The 16,954-nt window shown below is 43.5% G+C and overlaps 2 protein-coding genes across 2 annotated transcripts; both read left to right on the top strand.

The window, feature by feature from the left end:
• The first annotated feature begins 153 nt into the window (after window positions 1-153).
• Window positions 154-4,988, top strand: LOC129839144 (TAF5-like RNA polymerase II p300/CBP-associated factor-associated factor 65 kDa subunit 5L). Its single transcript, XM_055906422.1, has 5 exons — window positions 154-354; window positions 802-943; window positions 1,184-1,288; window positions 1,446-2,227; window positions 2,400-4,988. The coding sequence occupies exons 2-5, from the start codon at window positions 805-807 to the stop codon at window positions 3,195-3,197; spliced, it is 1,824 nt and encodes a 607-aa protein (XP_055762397.1). The 5' UTR covers window positions 154-354; window positions 802-804; the 3' UTR covers window positions 3,198-4,988.
• Window positions 4,989-5,219: 231 nt separating this feature from the next.
• On the top strand, window positions 5,220-14,124 carry LOC129839143 (calpain-9-like). The gene is made up of 19 exons (XM_055906421.1): window positions 5,220-5,766; window positions 6,899-6,968; window positions 7,215-7,333; window positions 7,551-7,684; window positions 7,951-8,119; window positions 8,403-8,572; window positions 8,686-8,763; window positions 8,934-9,094; window positions 9,402-9,559; window positions 9,696-9,904; window positions 10,138-10,174; window positions 10,256-10,336; window positions 11,081-11,138; window positions 11,392-11,456; window positions 12,762-12,830; window positions 12,968-13,046; window positions 13,280-13,396; window positions 13,561-13,619; window positions 13,751-14,124. The coding sequence occupies exons 1-19, from the start codon at window positions 5,596-5,598 to the stop codon at window positions 13,775-13,777; spliced, it is 2,031 nt and encodes a 676-aa protein (XP_055762396.1). The 5' UTR covers window positions 5,220-5,595; the 3' UTR covers window positions 13,778-14,124.
• The last annotated feature ends 2,830 nt before the right edge of the window (window positions 14,125-16,954 follow it).

Genomic DNA, 16,954 nt, shown 5'->3' with positions numbered 1-16,954 from the left:
TTGAACACTAATTAATTTTTTACGAATAACATTGTCATTAATGAATAATCCCTTCAACTAAAATTACTGATTGTAAATTGATTGCTTTTTGCAAGTTGCTAGTTGTTGTGTTTGGTTGGCAGTTAACAGAACACAATATAGATTTCCTGCCATCACATTCAGGCAAGATGAGTCGATCGATCGATGACTCCAAGATGAGAGCGAGCTGCTATTTGATGGAAGGGGTTGACATACATGATGATGGTGTTGCTACGAAAGGCAGTGGGATATTTGTGATAAAAACAAATCACATTGCATAAATATAATTTCCGTAATAGCTGTAACTGACACGGAAGAATATCAGCACGATATGCAGTGAGTGGCCATGATGTTGTTGTTGAAATGTTTTTCGCTAAACCCGCTTAAAGTTCGAAGGGCCTAGGTTAGCTAACTTTAGCTGCTGGCTAACGCTATTTTGCTAATGACAGGACTGCAATACTCTTTGCTTAAATTGTTTGGTGCGTACTCTTACCAGTGCATTTGTTGCTCACTTGTACGGACATTCTCGCAAGTTTGCATGTTAGCTAGCCATATAGCACATTTTTCTCTTCTCCAACAGCACTGAAGTGAATTACTCATGGGTCAATGTAATTCCAGGAATCTATAAATATAACGTTAGCTGTCTAGTTTCTAGCAGTGTTTGTAATGAGTTAACTAACATGTAACTTACTGCATTGCATTTACATCAGCTAAACAACGTCTTAATGCAGTTAAAGCCTTTTCCTTTTGTCCAGGCTGCTATACTGTTTTGTATTTTCCCAGGTTATGAAGCGGGTACGCACGGAGCAGATCCAGTACACTGTAGCTCAGTACCTGAAGCGGAGGCAGTATGTGGATACTGAAAGTTCCCTGAAGGGGGCTAAACTGTCCCAGTCCGCAGAGGAGATGGCTGCCAACCTCACAGGTGAGGCTTTGAAGTGGCACCTGGCCAGTATCTAATGCAAAGATCAATGACCAAATCAAGTGAAACTAGTATCACAGATTTAATGGGTGAATGATGCCAACTATTTTTGCAGACATGATTCAGCAAATCTCACTTATTGAGAAGCTCAAGCATCATCTTTCAGTTTAGGATGAGTAGTAACAGGTGATTACTCATGGACATATACCTAATCTTATTAATTGTCTCTCTTTCTTTGAGCAGTGCAGACAGAGTCGGGGTGTGCAAACATTGTCTCTGCTGCCCCTTGCCAAGCTGACCCTCAACAGTACGAGACCCAATTTTCCAGACTACGCAATTTTCTCTCAGGTACTTGACAATTGTGTAGAGACTGATGATATGTACGCTGCTATGCAACATTATACTAGCTTACCACTTAGTATGAAGCAATGTATTGTAAATGCTATGCTAGTTATTGTGGGCATAGGTTTGTGGCCTTACTCTTTGTTTATTTTCTCCGGTCCAGAGGCAGCATTGCCATGGGGCCAGGAGGTGAGCTGCGTCCTGTACCCGCTCTTCGTTTATCTCCACCTGGACATGGTGCGCTGCAGCCTGAAGGGGGCGGTGGACGGCTTCTACAGCCGCTTCCACGGCCTCTTCCTGGGGGACGCCGAGCAACGCTCCACCGTGGAGCAGCTTCGCCACGTCCTCACCCAGCAGGATGTTAACGCCAACCCTAAGCTCCTGGCCTTCCTTGACCACAAGTATGTGGTGAACCTGACAGAGCCGGCCTACAGTTACTTGTTACGCTATCTGCAGAGCGAAGACAACAGTACCCTCTGTAGGGCCCTCAGCACCCAAGTCCAGGTAGAGGTCACCTCCTCACCACGCACCGACTACCAGCTGTATGGGGCGACGGGTGCGGGAGCCGCTGGGGCCGCCACTACGGCCCCTAACTCTACCTCCTCGTGGACAGGAGCAGATGGCCCTGAGCGAGGGGAGGCCGCAGGGGTGGAGGTCCCCACAGGGATCCCGCAGAGCGAGGCGGCCCTGGAGGCACTGCAGGACTGCATTAAGAAGGTGCGTGAGGGGCCGCCGTCACTCACCACCGTGTGCTTCTACGCCTTCCAGCACACGGAGCAGCTGCTGAACGCGGCAGAGGTGTCGGCCGACAGCAAGCTGCTGGCCGCCGGGTTCGACAGTTCGGTCGTCAAGCTATGGAGCCTTAGGGCCAGGAAACTGAAGGCCAGGCCACACCGGGCCGACGTGTCACACATCCGCTTAGCATGCGACGTGCTGGAAGAGGAGGTGAGAGAATTTTCTTTGGTTAGGATTTTTACAGAAATAGTCCGTTTTAAGATAAATGGCATGGCGGTTGTTGGTATCCCTGCTGACAATTATGGGAAACTTTCACATATCTAGGCAGTACAATGGTGTTTCCTCTGAAAATGTCAATGCGCTCTTTCCCCCCTGTATTCAGGCAGATGAAGAGGACGGCTCGGGCAGCGAGATCAAGACCCTGCGCGGCCACAGCGGTCCGGTGTTCCGCACGGCCTTCCTGACAGACAGCTCGGGCCTGCTGTCCTGCTCGGAGGACACGTCCATTCGCTACTGGGACCTAGGCAGCTTTACCAACACGGCCCTCTACCAGGGCCACGCCTACCCTGTCTGGGACTTGGACGTCAGCCCCTGCAGCCTCTACTTTGCCAGCGGCTCCCACGACCGCACCGCCCGCCTCTGGACCTTCTCCAGGACCTACCCCCTGAGGCTCTACGCTGGCCACCTAGCAGACGTGGACTGCGTCAAGTTCCACCCCAACTCAAACTACCTAGCCACAGGCTCCACGGATAAAACTGTCCGCCTCTGGAGTACCCAGCAGGGGGCGTCAGTGCGCCTGTTCACAGGCCACCGCGGCCCTGTGTTGTCTGTAGCCTTCGCGCCCAATGGGAAGTACCTGGCGTCAGCGGGCGAGGACCAGCGGGTGAAGCTGTGGGACCTGGCCTCAGGGGCTCTGGTCAAGGACCTGAGGGGCCACACGGACAGTGTCACCAGCCTGTCGTTCAGCCCCGACAGCAGCCTGGTGGCCTCCTCTTCCATGGATAACTCAGTCAGGGTGTGGGACATCCGAAACTCCCATGGGACGACTCACGCGGACAGCTCGTCCAGCGAGCTGGTGGGGCTCTACACGGGCAACACCAGCAACGTGCTCAACGTCCAGTTCATGGCCTGTAACTTGCTCCTGGTGACTGGAACGGCGCAGGAAAAACATGGACAGTAGCCATTTTGTTTTGTCTGGCCTGTTTGTCTGTTTAGTTTTGTTTTAAAAGACTGTTGTGTCTGGAGTGTCTCATCTCAGACATGGTCACCATGGAGACATGTATGTTTTCTTCCCTAAGCCAATTACAGAGAGGTTTAATTTCAGGTCAAAAGGTCACTTGCTAAAATTGCCCACTCAATGTTGTTTTTGACAAGATCTCTGAGTAGAAAAAGTGATGTTAATCTGAACATACTAAAAAAATGACTTGGTTTTATTTTGATGCTTATATCCACAATGCCAAAATGAGAGGTTGAAGTCAGAAGTTTACATACATCTTAGCCAAATACAGTTAGACTCTACAGTTTTTCACAATTTCTAACATTTAAAAGTACAAATTCCCTGTCTTAGGTCATTTAGGATCACCACTTTATTTTAAGAATGTGAAATGTCAGAATGATAGTAAATTTATTTCAGCTTTTATTTCTTTCATCACATTCCCCAGTGGGTCAGAAGTTTACATAAAGTACGATTTTTGTCCCCATGTGCAGTTGCAAACCATAGTCTGTCTTTTTTTGTGGCGGTTTTGGAGCAGTGGCTTCTTCCTTGCTGAGCGGCCTTTCAGGTTATGTCGATATAGGACTCGTTTTACTGTGGATATAGATACTTTTGTACCTGTTTCCTCCAGCATCTTCACAGGGTCCTTCGCTGTTGTTCTGGGATTGATTTGCACTTTTCGCAACAAAGTACGTTCATCTCTAGGAGACAGAACGCGTCTCCTTCCTGAGCGGTATGACAGCTGTATGGTTTTCTTAGGTCTTGGCTGATTTCTTTTGATTTTCCCATGGTATCAAGCAAAGAGGCACTGAGTGTGAAGGTAGGCCTTGAAATAATCCACAGGTACACCTCCAATTGACTCAAATTATGTCCATTAGCCTATTAGAAGCTTCTAAAGCCATGACATCATTTTCTGACATTTTCCAAGCTGTTTAAAGACACAGTCTTTAGTGTACGTAAACTTCTGACCCACTGGAATTATGATACAGTGAAATAGTCTGTCTGTAAACAATTGTTGGAAAAATGACTTGTCATGCACAAAGTAGATGTCCTAACCGACTTGCCAAAACTATAGTTTGTTAACAAGAAATTTGTGGAGTGGAAAAAAGTTTTAATGACTCCAACCTAAGTGTATATAAACTTCTGACTTCAACTGTACATGTAAGAGGGTAGATTCATTGGAAATAACTTTGATTTATGGCATTTTCACCAAGAACTACCTGATGGGTTCTACTAGTGAGACCTCATAACTTTTCAGGGTTCCCAAATATTTCCAATAAATTCACATCCAAGTAGAATTTCCATGTAGAATGTTAGCTTGGCATGGTTCCGGATGAGGATTGCATTTTGGGTCTAGTGCCTTGAGGGTCAACACCTGTTTTATTCGGTCACGCACAAAAATCACATTGATCTAAAAAATGGGTCTCTGGCTATTCGATTACTTGAGTTGTTTAAAAATCAGCATCTCCCCAGAATTTGTCCTCATACAGTTGTTAAACGTCATCACCGCTAACTGAGAATGTTGGTATGCTATGAAATGCTGAACTGCGACCAATATGAGAGTAATCACAGGGAAAGAATGACAACTGTACTTTGTTTCTTACTATTCTGTTAGTGGCATTATTTGTAATATGCTGAGAAGTGTAAACATATTTTTGTAATCTCTGACTGGCTGTACCTGGGTTTTATATTTCAAGAGAGATGGCACCCTGTTGCATGTTTGTGGGTGAAAATGAATTGATAAAGTTACGAGAAAGATCTGGACTTGAGTGTTTTATATTGCTTCATATCTATAATGGTAAAGATAAAACAAATGGATACTCTAGTTAGTTGACAGACATTTTTCTGTTTATATCAGCCTTTTATTTGTAATTGACAGTTTATTTTTAAATGGCCTATTAATAACCATTTCTCCACAAATTGATCCTGATGTTTAAGATCTAAAACTTGATCTTGTGCTGTTCCATTTCAAATATGCATAACATGTTAGCAGTGATGACAAATCTGTCACTACCTAAAACCTGACATTCTAGAACACATTCTATAGTGAACTCCTATATCAGCGAGTGAGGAGTAACAGCCAGTTGGGCAGGGAAAGTGGGTGAGGTAAGGTGCGTTGCCGTGGGAATGGACAAACCAGTTTATGTCAGGAGGGTGTGTACCTATCTACCCACCTGCTTGACAGGCTTGTCACGCCGTCCAAACCACATACACATCAAAGAAACAGGATTTGCAAAACACCCAACGCAACTCTCTCTCCCAGTCTCTGTCACTGCTCACAAACAAGGGACATCTCTCCCCCACACACACACACACCGTCCTTCTCCATCTCTCCCTAGTTTCCCCTTTAGTCTGAGCCCTCAAGATGCCCGCCAAGTCGATCAGCACCCAAGCGGATGGGAAGACGTTTGAGCAGCTGAGGCAGGAGTGTCTACAGAAGAAGAAACTGTTTGAGGACCCAGACTTCCCTGCCTGCGACTCATCCCTCTACTACAGCCAGAGCGTGCCCATCAACTTTGAATGGAAGAGACCTGGGGTATGTAAGCTACAGTACAAATGGTCTACTCCGAGGGAGCTAATGTGACTGAAAGAATACAGTAATTACAGTGGTAATTAGTGTAATTAGAACATTTGCAGTTGATCGTTGAGAGTGAATGGCCTGGATGGGGTCTCTGTTTAGGTAGATTGTGCTCATTTGTTCTGAAGGCAAGACACTTTGCAATGTTAAAGTATAGAAGACTATAATCCTTATATTTACCTTATTCACATTATAGGGGCGGCAGGTAGCCTAGTGGTTAGAGCGTTGGACTAGTAACCGAAAGGTTGCCAGATCGAATCCACGAGCTGACAAGGTAACAATCTGTCGTGCTGCCCCTGAACAAGGCAGTTAACCCACTGTTCCTAGGCTGTCATTTAAATAAGAATTTGTTCTTAGCTGACTTGCCTAGTTAAATAAAGGTAAAATATCACTGTTCCTAGGCTGTCATTTAAATAAGAATTTGTTCTTAGCTGACTTGCCTAGTTAAATAAAGGTAAAATATCAAGACCAACCTCAAGACCAAGCCAGTTCTGTCTGAGTACGAGCTTTTATCCAACCATCCCTTTAAAACCAGTTCTGCAAGAGAGGAATGTGTTAGCCGATACTTTTATCTGGCTAATATCTAATTCCCTTTCTGTAGTGTTTGTCTTGAAACTTTGAACTTTAAAATGTCCTATGTACACAAATGAAGCTGGAGATACTGTACGTGCCTGTCTCACGTGTAGGGCACAGTCTTCTGGAATGTAGCCTTGAAGCATGCATTGAATGTTTTCTCTCTGTTGACGTTGCTGGGAGTGGTGGTTGACAGGTTATGTGCTCAGAGAGGTTAGCTAATCTTAAGAGTTTAAGAAAACCATCTCTCCCTGTAACATTAGTGACTAAAATGGGAAAGATCCAACTAAGATCCTATTTGTGATCCTGAAGCATTTCTCTCTTGGTTGATCCTTGTGAATGAATACCTGTACCGTCTCTCTGTGTTTCTGCGTCCCTGGGGACTTTGACTGATTTAAGACGCCAGGAATGTGAACACACCTTCCCGAAGCGGCAGTCACTCCAAACCCCATCTCCGTTTTAAACCTGTTTCTCCACTGTCACGAAGCCTTTTACACCTGCTCCTATTCTTTTACAGGATCTTTGTGAGAATCCCGAATTCATAGTTGGTGGGGCTGATAGGACAGACATATGTCAAGGAGCACTAGGTTTGTATACATAGTACTTCTTATATGATACGAATCGTATATCATACATCCATATCCAAACACTAGAAATAACAATGCGATATTTGTCTGGGGACCACAAGACCACAGATTGCGGGCCTGATGTGGCCCCCGGGCCTTGAGTTTAAGACTTAGACTCTATAGCATTATATACGACACCTAAGACGGGAGGTTATGTCCATGGCTTTCAGTCTGTAGGTCCTGACTCATCACGTGTTTTTCACCCAGGGGACTGCTGGCTCCTGGCGGCCATTGCCTCTCTGACCCTCCATAAGGAGACCATGGCCAGAGTGGTGCCCAACGACCAGGGCTTTGACCGCAGCTACGCTGGCATCTTCCATTTCCAGGTAGACTCGCCCACTACACAGCTATCAACTGCCCATCACATTTATTGACAGAACATTGCGTTTTATCTATATGACAATATTACATTATTCACAGAATGTTTGAGTCTTAAATGTTAATTGTTACATAGTACTTACTCTATTGACATCAGTGATTACACAATTCTTTAGTTGAAGGAAGTCATCCGTAAGTATAGTCTGACATGTCTCTCTCCTCCAGTTCTGGCAGCACAACAGATGGCTGGACGTGGTGGTGGATGACCGACTGCCTGCTGTGAGGAACCGCCTGGTGCTGCTCCACTCTGCCTCCAACAACGAGTTTTGGAGTGCACTGCTGGAGAAGGCCTATGCCAAGTATGTGTAACTTGTAAACTTTGAAAAGTACAGGTATAACATTTACGCAAACTAAAATAGGTGTTTTGTACAACTATTGTCACTTATCGTCACGTTTTGCTTGATAGCGTGTAGTTCATGTAAAACATGAGTATTGGATGATTGTAACCAATTTTTCACCAAATGCATGCAGACACTAGCTGCAAAGCTTGGGTTAATTTTCAAATGTCTGCTATTTGGCGCCCGTTGTATCCCTAGTTAACCCATTTCATTCCTTGTCCTGTCAGGTTGAACGGGAGCTATGAGTCCCTGAAGGGAGGCTCTACCCTAGAGGCCATGGAGGACTTCACCGGCGGCGTTGGGGAGACATACGAGACCAAAAGCGCTCCAACCGACTTCTTCAACATCATGAAGAAGGCCTACGACAGAGGCTCAATGATGGGCTGCTCTATTGACGTAAGGGCCTCCTAAACCAGTTTCAGTGGAAGGCCATTATACATGGGGTCCTTAGACACCAGGTCCTGTATTTCCAAAGCGTCTCAGAATAGGAGTGCTGGTCAGATATAGGATCAGTTTTTGTCTTTTAGATCACAATGAATGAGATAATATAGACAGGATGGACCTGATCCTAGATCTGCACTCCTACTACTATGAGACACTTTGTGAATACGGGTCCAGGTCTGAGAGACAGTCCTGGTCTTTGGTGACTGATACAGATTGTGATTTTTCCTCTCTCCAGATCACCAGCTCTGCTGAGTCAGAGGCCCAGACCGCTTCAGGACTGGTGAAGGGACACGCCTACTCCATCACAGGCCTTGAGGAGGTTAACTACAGAGGGAAAAAGGTCAAGCTGATCAGGATCAGGAACCCTTGGGGACAGGTGGAATGGAACGGTGCCTGGAGTGACGAGTGAGTGCAGTTAATTTCCATCAGGCGTTGCTGAGATGAGTAGGAATAAAAACTAGCATACACTACGCATTATGGGAACGTTGTTATTCTGTTATCTGCTTTCTCTCTTACAGGTCTAGGGAGTGGAATGTGATCGACAGTTCTGAGAAAAAACGCATTCTTCAGAACTCCGTGGATGATGGTGAATTCTGGTTAGTAACAACAGCGATTGTAATAGTTTTAGTTTTACGTCTGGAACTACATCCCGCATGTTCAACAGCAATAGGCTTTCCAGTGGCCCTGAACAGTTACCGGACAAGGTCTGGGTTCAATCCTGTATACAGTGAAGACTTTTCTGAATCAAAATGGTTGCTGGTTTCAGGATGGAGTTTGAGGACTTCAAGGCCAACTACGACAAGGTAGAGATCTGCAACCTGACGCCGGACTCTCTGACGAACGACACCAAGCGGAAGTGGGAGGTGAACATGTTCGAGGGCAACTGGATCCGTGGCTCCACCGCAGGCGGCTGCAGAAACTTCATAGGTGAGAGGACAAGGTTGCAGACAGAAATGTAAGGAATAGACTTGGCTTGATTCCCTATTATACATGATTAACATATATATTCTACACAGTACATTTCTATCTGAACGTCTGAGCCTCGTAATGTGACAGTCAGCTTGGTTCATACAAAGTTTGATGACTCAGATAAAAGGAATGCCAATTGTATCTTTGATGAATCCACTGTGCCAGAAGTGACCAACCTTGATTCTGGAATGCCAGAGAGTGTATATAGGCTTTTGTTCCAGCCCAGCCAGCAATAATACAACCATTTAAACCTGTTTTCCCCCAGATACATTTTGGACCAACCCTCAGTTCAAGCTGACCCTGCTGCATGCTGACGATAATAATGATAAGTGCAGCGTGGTCATCGCTCTGATGCAGAAGAACCGCCGTGCGCTCAGGAAAGAGGGACTGGACCTGCAAACCATCGGCTTTGCTCTTTACGAGGTTAGAGACACTACATGCAAGAGACCATATGCACAAACAATAGGAATACATTGGTTTTCAATTTCCTAGTACAATAACTCATTCGTTATTTGAAGGGTCTTTAAAAACATGTCCCTCCCTCTCTCTTCTCCCTCAGGCCCCTGCAGATGAGGACCACCTGGGGAAAGACTTCTTCCGTTACAATGGGTCCAAGGCTCGCAGTAAGACCTACATCAACGTGAGGGAGATCTCCGAGCGCTTCACCTTGCCCCCGGGGAACTACCTGCTGGTGCCCACCACCTTCCAGCCCCACGACGAGGCCGACTTCATCATACGCATCTTCTCTGAGAAGGCAGCCGGAACCATGTATGATATTTACGTTTGGGAGTATTGTCTGTGTATCAGTATTAGTTTCAAGCAGATAGTTGGTTAAGAGAAAGGTTGAATGAAAGCACTTGATGGCTGTAGCCAATCTACACTAAGATTTATTTGACTTTTAATATTGCATGTAGCCTAAATTGTCGTTCAATGTAAGATTTGCTGGACAAGTTCATGTTTGTGATTTAAAAAGGCTAATCACGGGATGTTGTCATCAACAGGGAGATGGGTAACACAGTAGATGCTGATTTGCCAGATGTAAGTACTCTGCTGTTGAATATCACAAAACTGAGACGCTCTTTACTTCCTGGTGATGATGTATTGTGATGTATCTCTCAGCCTCCAATGCCCAGTCTACCAGAGGAGGAGACGGATGAGGAGAAGGGACTGAGGAGAATGTTCGAAAAGATTGCTGGTTCGGTAAGAAAATACAAATATTCTAAGAAATGAGGAGAGCTGTTTCTGCTAAACTGGCAATGTCCCTGATTCAGATACTATAAGCATGTCGAAGGAAAACAGTAATATCGTACCCCCTGGCCATAAGACTGTTAAATGGCTAACAACTACTGCTCTCCCTCTTATAATATCCCACTCCCACAGACGATCCACACACTCTACCCACTCTGACGCACACACCTTCACTGTCACTCTTTCTCACACGCACACACACTCGCATACAGCCTCACTCACACACTCATAATTGATGCCACACACTTACACCCCCTCACTCCTACGCTGCTGCTAAAATTATTGTTGATTCGATTTATTACTACCATTTACGCTGCGGTTAATTGATTATTGATTTCCATTAGTATCTATCTATTTCTGCTACTGGTCACTGTTACTCCTGTTTACATGTATATATTACCATTAGTACTGTATATTACCATAAGTATTTATATATTCTTGCTACCAGTCACTTTTCAGCCTTGTTTACATGTATATCCTACAACCAGTCACTTTTTATGTATAAACCCGACCACTCCAGTACCCCTGCACATTGAATAAGGTACTGGCACTGACCTGAAAGAGCTCTCGATGTAAAAATGTCACTGTACTGTTTTACGCCTGTTGTGTCCTGTGGCGAATAAACTTTGAAACGTGTGCGCCCCCTATTGGTCATAGCCAGAATATCATATTTTGTCTATTGTGTCTTCTGCTTAGGACCAGGCCATCTCTGCCAAGGAGCTTCAGCAGGTGTTGAATGGAGTACTTAGCAGGAGTAAGCAGCCCTCCTCTTAAAAGTCACATCCATTGTGTGTTATTACAACTCAGACGTTAGCATAAAGAGCAATTCAGTGAATGTCATTTGAATACACATCCACATGCACATAGGTTGACTCTTGACTCTTTTTAAAGCTAAATTACTTGCACACTCTGGGTCTGTGGGGTTATACCTTCATGGATTACAGGTTCTATAATATTGTCATGATTATTTTAGGAATTTGTTTTGATGTTCCTCTCTTTTCCTTCAGGGAGAGAAATCAAGTTTGACGGTCTGAGTCTCAACACCTGCCACAGCATCATCAACCTGATGGATGTATCCTTCATCTGTCCTAAACGCCTATAATGAGGCTTTGGAAAATGCATTGCTGTGATCAATATTGGATTCATGCTTTTACAATATACACTATATATACAAAAGTATTTGGACACTCCTTCAAATTAGGGGATTTAGCTATTTCAGCCACACTGTTGCGGACAGGTGTATAAAATAAAACACACAGCCATACAATCTCCATAGACAAACATTGGAAGTAGAATGGCCTTACTGAAGAGCTCAGTGACTTTCAACATGGCACTGTCATAGGATGCCACCTTTCCAACAAGTCAGTTCGTCAAATTTCTGCACTGCTAGAGCTGCCTTGGTCAACTGTAAGTGCTGTTATTGTGAAGTGGAAACGTCTAGGAGCAACAACGGCTCAGCCGGGAAGTGGTAGGCCACACAAGTTCACAGAATGGGACCCGCCGAGTGCTGAAGCGTGTAAAAATTGTCTGTCCTCGGTTGCAACACTCACTACTGAGTTCCAAACGGCCTCTGGAAGCAACATCAGCACAATAACTGTTCGTCTGGAGTTTCATGAAATGAATTTCCATGACCGAGCAGCCGAACACAAGGCAAAGATCACCATGCGCAATGCCAAGCTTCGGCTGAAGTGATGTAAGCTCACCACCATTGGACTCTGGAGCAATGGAAACGTGTTTTCTAGAGTGATGAATCATGCTTCACCATCTGGCAGTCTGATGGCTGAATCTGGGTTTGGCAGATGCCAGAACACTACCTCACGTAATGCATAGTGCCAACTGTAAAGTTTGGTGGAAGAGGAATAAGTTCCAATAAGTTCTTAGTTCCAGTGAAGGCAAATCTTAACACTACAACCTACAATGACATTTTAGACAATTCTGTGTTTACAACTTTGTGGCAACAGTTTGGGGAAGGACCTTTCCTGTTTCAGCATGACAATGCCCCTGTGCACAAAGCGAGGTCCATACAGAAATGTTTTGTCAATCGTGTGGAAGAACTTGACTGGTCTGCACAGAACCCTGACCTCAACCCCATCGAACACCTTTGGGATTAATTGGAACGCCGACTGCGAGCCAGGACTAATCGGCCAACATCAGTGCCCGACCTCATTAATGCTCTTGTAGATGAATGGAAGCAAGTTCCCGCAGTAATGTTCCAACATCTAGTGGAAAGCCTTCCCAGAAGAGTGGAGGCTGTTTTAGCAGCAAATTGGGGACCAACTTAATATTAATGCCCATGATTTTGGAATGAGATGTTTGACGAGCATGTGTCCACATACTTTTGGTCATGTAGGTTATTTGCCTTGACAGATCAATCCAGGTTGACAATTCAGGGCAGCTTGAGTTTCAGGAGTTCAAGGTCTTCTGGGAAAAGATGAAGAAATGGATTGTAAGTACAGCATGACTACATGTTGCTGTCTGTTACAATATCATATATATTGTTATACAATAGCCTATGACGTCAATTTAATATTGAACATGTGTGTGGAGTGGAGGTGATAACGATGTCTATGGCGTTGGTTGCAGATGCTCTTCATTTCTTATGACACGGACCGGTCAGGGAAGATGTCCTCCTATGAGCTCCGCATAGCTCTGAAAGCAGCAGGTGAGAGACTATAGCGTGGTACATAGGGTTAGAACAGAATGCCTGCATAGAAGGTCATATCTCAATGGTAGAATGCTAGTGTTGAATCCTGTCTTTTGATCTTGAAGGTCTCTTTCTCTGTGAGTACTCCCATACTTTCTCAAGAAGACTTTTCAGGGGGTCAGAAAGACAAAGGTGTGACTTTAGGTGTGAATCAGAGCCTAACTAGTAACATTCTGTCTCCACCATCCAAGGCATGCATCTGAACACCAAGCTCCTCCAGCTGCTTGGCTTGAGGTTCGCTGATGAGAACTACGACATCGACTTTGATGACTACCTCACCTGCATCGTCCGCCTGGAAAATATGTTCAGTGAGTACCAAGGGACTGTACCACCTTATGGGATATATCTGCTCAAATAACTTGTATTTTCATGGAACAAGTAAACACTCAGATGTTTAGTGCTTTGGAGTTGTTGGACATACCCAATGTTATATTGGTTGTTGACAAAAATATATATATTTGTCCTCCCCCAGGGGTTTTCCAAGCATTGGACAACAGCAAGACAGGCCAGGTCAACATGAACATACTGCAGGTATAATAAACATTGTATAATATGAACATTACATTTTGTATAATATGTTTCCACTGTAAAGTCCATCCGGTGTGATGTGCCCACCAAGACATGATTTGCTTTTGATTATGAAATAACTTTTGTCTTTTCAGTTCCTCCTCCTTTCCATGAACGTCTGAAGAGGATCCAGCAGAAGAACAAAGAAAAATAACAGGCTTGGGGTGCAATATGTGTTGCTTGCAAATACACTAATATCGAGTCGTTGAACGAGGTTAGCGAATACACTAGTTATAATCCATGCATAAAACATATGCTATATAGTTATAGCTATGTTTTAATATTGTATGCCTTTGTCTCTCTTGAATTCACTCAGAGACATTTTGTTTTAAAACGAAACCAACATACTTGGGCCACAGTTTGGAACTTATGCCTCTTGTATTTGACAATCAGGAGAATTTGTGTTAAATTCTGTTTACAGAGTTGCTCCAATAATAAATAATGCACTGATCAAGTTTTAAAAGTTTCATCATGTTGACACCGTTTCAGTTGATTTCTCAGTTTGGGATTAAACAAAATAAAAATTACATTATGAAAATGTAATATCTGCTGTCTGTGTCTGAGCTTTAGATTTGTCCGTAAATATTCAAATGTAGAATATATTTCTCAGCATGCTAAGAAGAAATTAAACAAATTAAATTGCCCTACTTAAATAAGCAAATATTTTGGTGGATCTCCAATGAGTCGATATTGATTTTGGGCTCTGACATCACACGCTGCAAGATTCTTCACTTGGTGTTGAGGATTGTCGATACCACGCTGTCTCGAGAAAACAATGTGATTTAATGTAGCTAGAAGGAGCTGTGGCTCAAAGCAGCCTGAAATATTTTCAGTCAGACATTCACGCTTGCCAGAGTTGAAATATCTAGCCAACATTTAGAAATTAATAACATTGCTTGTGAACTTCAGAGCTGTAGCGATTTGACAATTTTTCTTTGATTAAAGGTAAGTACAAACATATACTAACAGTAGTCATCGCTCCTTCTCTAGAGTCTACACGTTATGGGTGATGCGAAATAAAGTCATCTCACTGGCTTCTTCTCTAGCGAGCTCTCATTGGCTATTGCTCATCTCACATTACAAAAGCTTTGTAGATTTCGTGCCAATAAAATAAAACGGACTGTATCACAACCGGCTGTGATTGGGAGCCCCATAGGGCGGCGCACAATTGGCCCAGCAACGTCCGGGTTTGGCCGGTGTAGGCCGTCATTGTAAATAGTAATTTGTTCTTATCTGATTTACCTTCTTAAATAAAGGTTACACAAAATATCTGGACGTCTTGAGCTGAATGACGCTGTGAGCGAATCCTGTTCATTATCGATTAGTTTGGTCGTCTGGGTTATACCAACTGAAGGGGAACACATGTATTAGGGGAATGGGGATACCTAGTCAATGTACAACTGAATGCATTCCACTGAAATGTGTCTTCCGAATTTAACCCAACCCCTCTGAATCAGAGAGGTGCGGCGGGTTGCCTTAATCAACATCCACGTCATCGGCGCCCGGGGAACTACCTTGCTCAGGTGTTACTTTATTATTCAGGAAAGTGTCAAGACCTGACCCTCAGAACCTACTTGTTAACAAAATTAAGAACGTTTCCTTTAAAATTATTCATAAATATTATCCTGACAACCACTATATGGAGAAGTTTAAGAAAAACAAAATTGTACCTTTTGTAATGACCACCCAGAAACGTGTTGCATCTTTTTTGGCATTGTATTCATGTAAGGAAACTGTGGCAAGACATCAGTAGATTTATAATTGAACACATTTATGGAGATTTTGCACTAATGTGTAGAGATGTACTGCTTGGATTCTTTACCTACGATAGAAATAAGTTGAAACCATTTTATGTAATTAATTTGATTATTCGTTGTGCCAAATTTCATATTCACAAATGTAAATTTACAAACAAAACACATTTTCTTACCTTACAAAAATAAATTGAATTATATTTTAAGACAATTAAATATTCTAACAAAAAAAACTGTTATAAGTATGTCTGTCCCTTAAGGTCCTTGTGTAATGTGATATTGTACCCCCTAGCCCATGGGTGTCAAACTCTGGCCCGCGGGCCAAATTTGGCCCGCGGGGTAATTATATTTGGCCCGCGAGACAATACCAAATTACTACTAGAGCTGGCCCACCGGTATTATACAGCGCATTCACCGCTAATACTACGAATCCCATAATGCTCTGCTGTTGTTTTCGCGCGCCAATCAGGACACGACCCAGAAACGCCCTCTCCTCTGTGACAGAAGTCATAGCAACATAGTCGCTACAACTGTCAGCGCGCTAAAAGAAAGGCTGAAAACAGGAGCTTTCTGGACAAGTGGGAGGCAGAATATCTGTTTACATATGTAAAAGACAAACCTGTTTGTCTTGTTTGTGGAGTCAACGTGGCTGTAAGTAAGGAGTACAACATTAGACGACACTATGAAACGAAACACCATGACAAATACAAGGACCTGGACATGACTCAAAGGAGCCAGAAAGTAGAGGAGATGAAAAGAAGTTCGGTTTCACAACAGAATATGTTCAAAAAAGCCACATCACAAAGTGAGGCTGCTGTAAAGGCTAGTTATATAGTGGCAGCAGAGATCGCAAAATCAGCCCGGCCCTTTAATGAGCGAGAGTTCGTGAAAAAGTGCATGATGAAAGTTTGTGACCTCGTATGCCCAGAGAAAAAGTAAGCATTTTCAAACGTGAGCCTGAGCAGGAACACAGTAGATTTCTTCAGCTCAGAGCCTGAGCCCAGACATTGATGAACTAGCATCCAAGAAGAGATGCCAGGTATCTGGCTTGGGCACATCAGATTAGATCAGTGTGCAATAATTAACGTTTTCTTTGTGCACTTTTTCTTGCTACAAGGCATGGGCTTGAATGGTTGATTGATTTATTATCATTTTATTTGTAAAATTATTAGCCAGTGGAAAAAGTTTATTTTGGTATTTAAATCAGAAGGCTGCAAATAGAAAAGAGGCATACGATTTTTATTAAAATTTTATTTATTTAATAAATTAATGCCATTGATGTGTTTTTTCTTTTAAAATTCGATTTTGCATGTCTCCACTATTAAATTATATATTGTATGGTAATAAGCGATGCTTGTTCCATATTCATTGTTAAAGCAAAACTTGTTTGGGTCCATATTAAAAGGTTCATTTGTTCAATGTTGGCCCGCGACTTTGTTCAGGTTTTACATTTTGGCCCACTGGGTATTTGAGTTTGACACCCCTGCCCTAGCCCAATTGTCCTTTGTATATTATTTATATATACTTGTGTTCCCCCATGTACTT

The sequence above is a fragment of the Salvelinus fontinalis genome, chromosome 40 (genome assembly GCF_029448725.1).
Source record: "Salvelinus fontinalis isolate EN_2023a chromosome 40, ASM2944872v1, whole genome shotgun sequence".
NCBI classification, from domain to species: domain Eukaryota; kingdom Metazoa; phylum Chordata; class Actinopteri; order Salmoniformes; family Salmonidae; genus Salvelinus; species Salvelinus fontinalis.
The sequence above is the reverse complement of the archived record's forward strand: the minus strand, read 5'-3'. Positions and strand labels throughout refer to the sequence as shown.

Excerpts from the sequence above, each read along its gene's own strand:
- LOC129839144 (XM_055906422.1), top strand. The coding sequence starts at position 805 with ATGAAGCGGGTACGCACGGAGCAGATCCAGTACACTGTAGCTCAGTAC. Across the intron at positions 944-1,183 it reads GATGGCTGCCAACCTCACAG|TGCAGACAGAGTCGGGGTGT; the intron begins GTGAGGCTTTGA and ends TTCTTTGAGCAG. Across the intron at positions 2,228-2,399 it reads GCGACGTGCTGGAAGAGGAG|GCAGATGAAGAGGACGGCTC; the intron begins GTGAGAGAATTT and ends CCCTGTATTCAG.
- LOC129839143 (XM_055906421.1), top strand. The coding sequence starts at position 5,596 with ATGCCCGCCAAGTCGATCAGCACCCAAGCGGATGGGAAGACGTTTGAG. Across the intron at positions 7,334-7,550 it reads CTGGCATCTTCCATTTCCAG|TTCTGGCAGCACAACAGATG; the intron begins GTAGACTCGCCC and ends TCTCTCCTCCAG. Across the intron at positions 7,685-7,950 it reads CTGGAGAAGGCCTATGCCAA|GTTGAACGGGAGCTATGAGT; the intron begins GTATGTGTAACT and ends TTGTCCTGTCAG.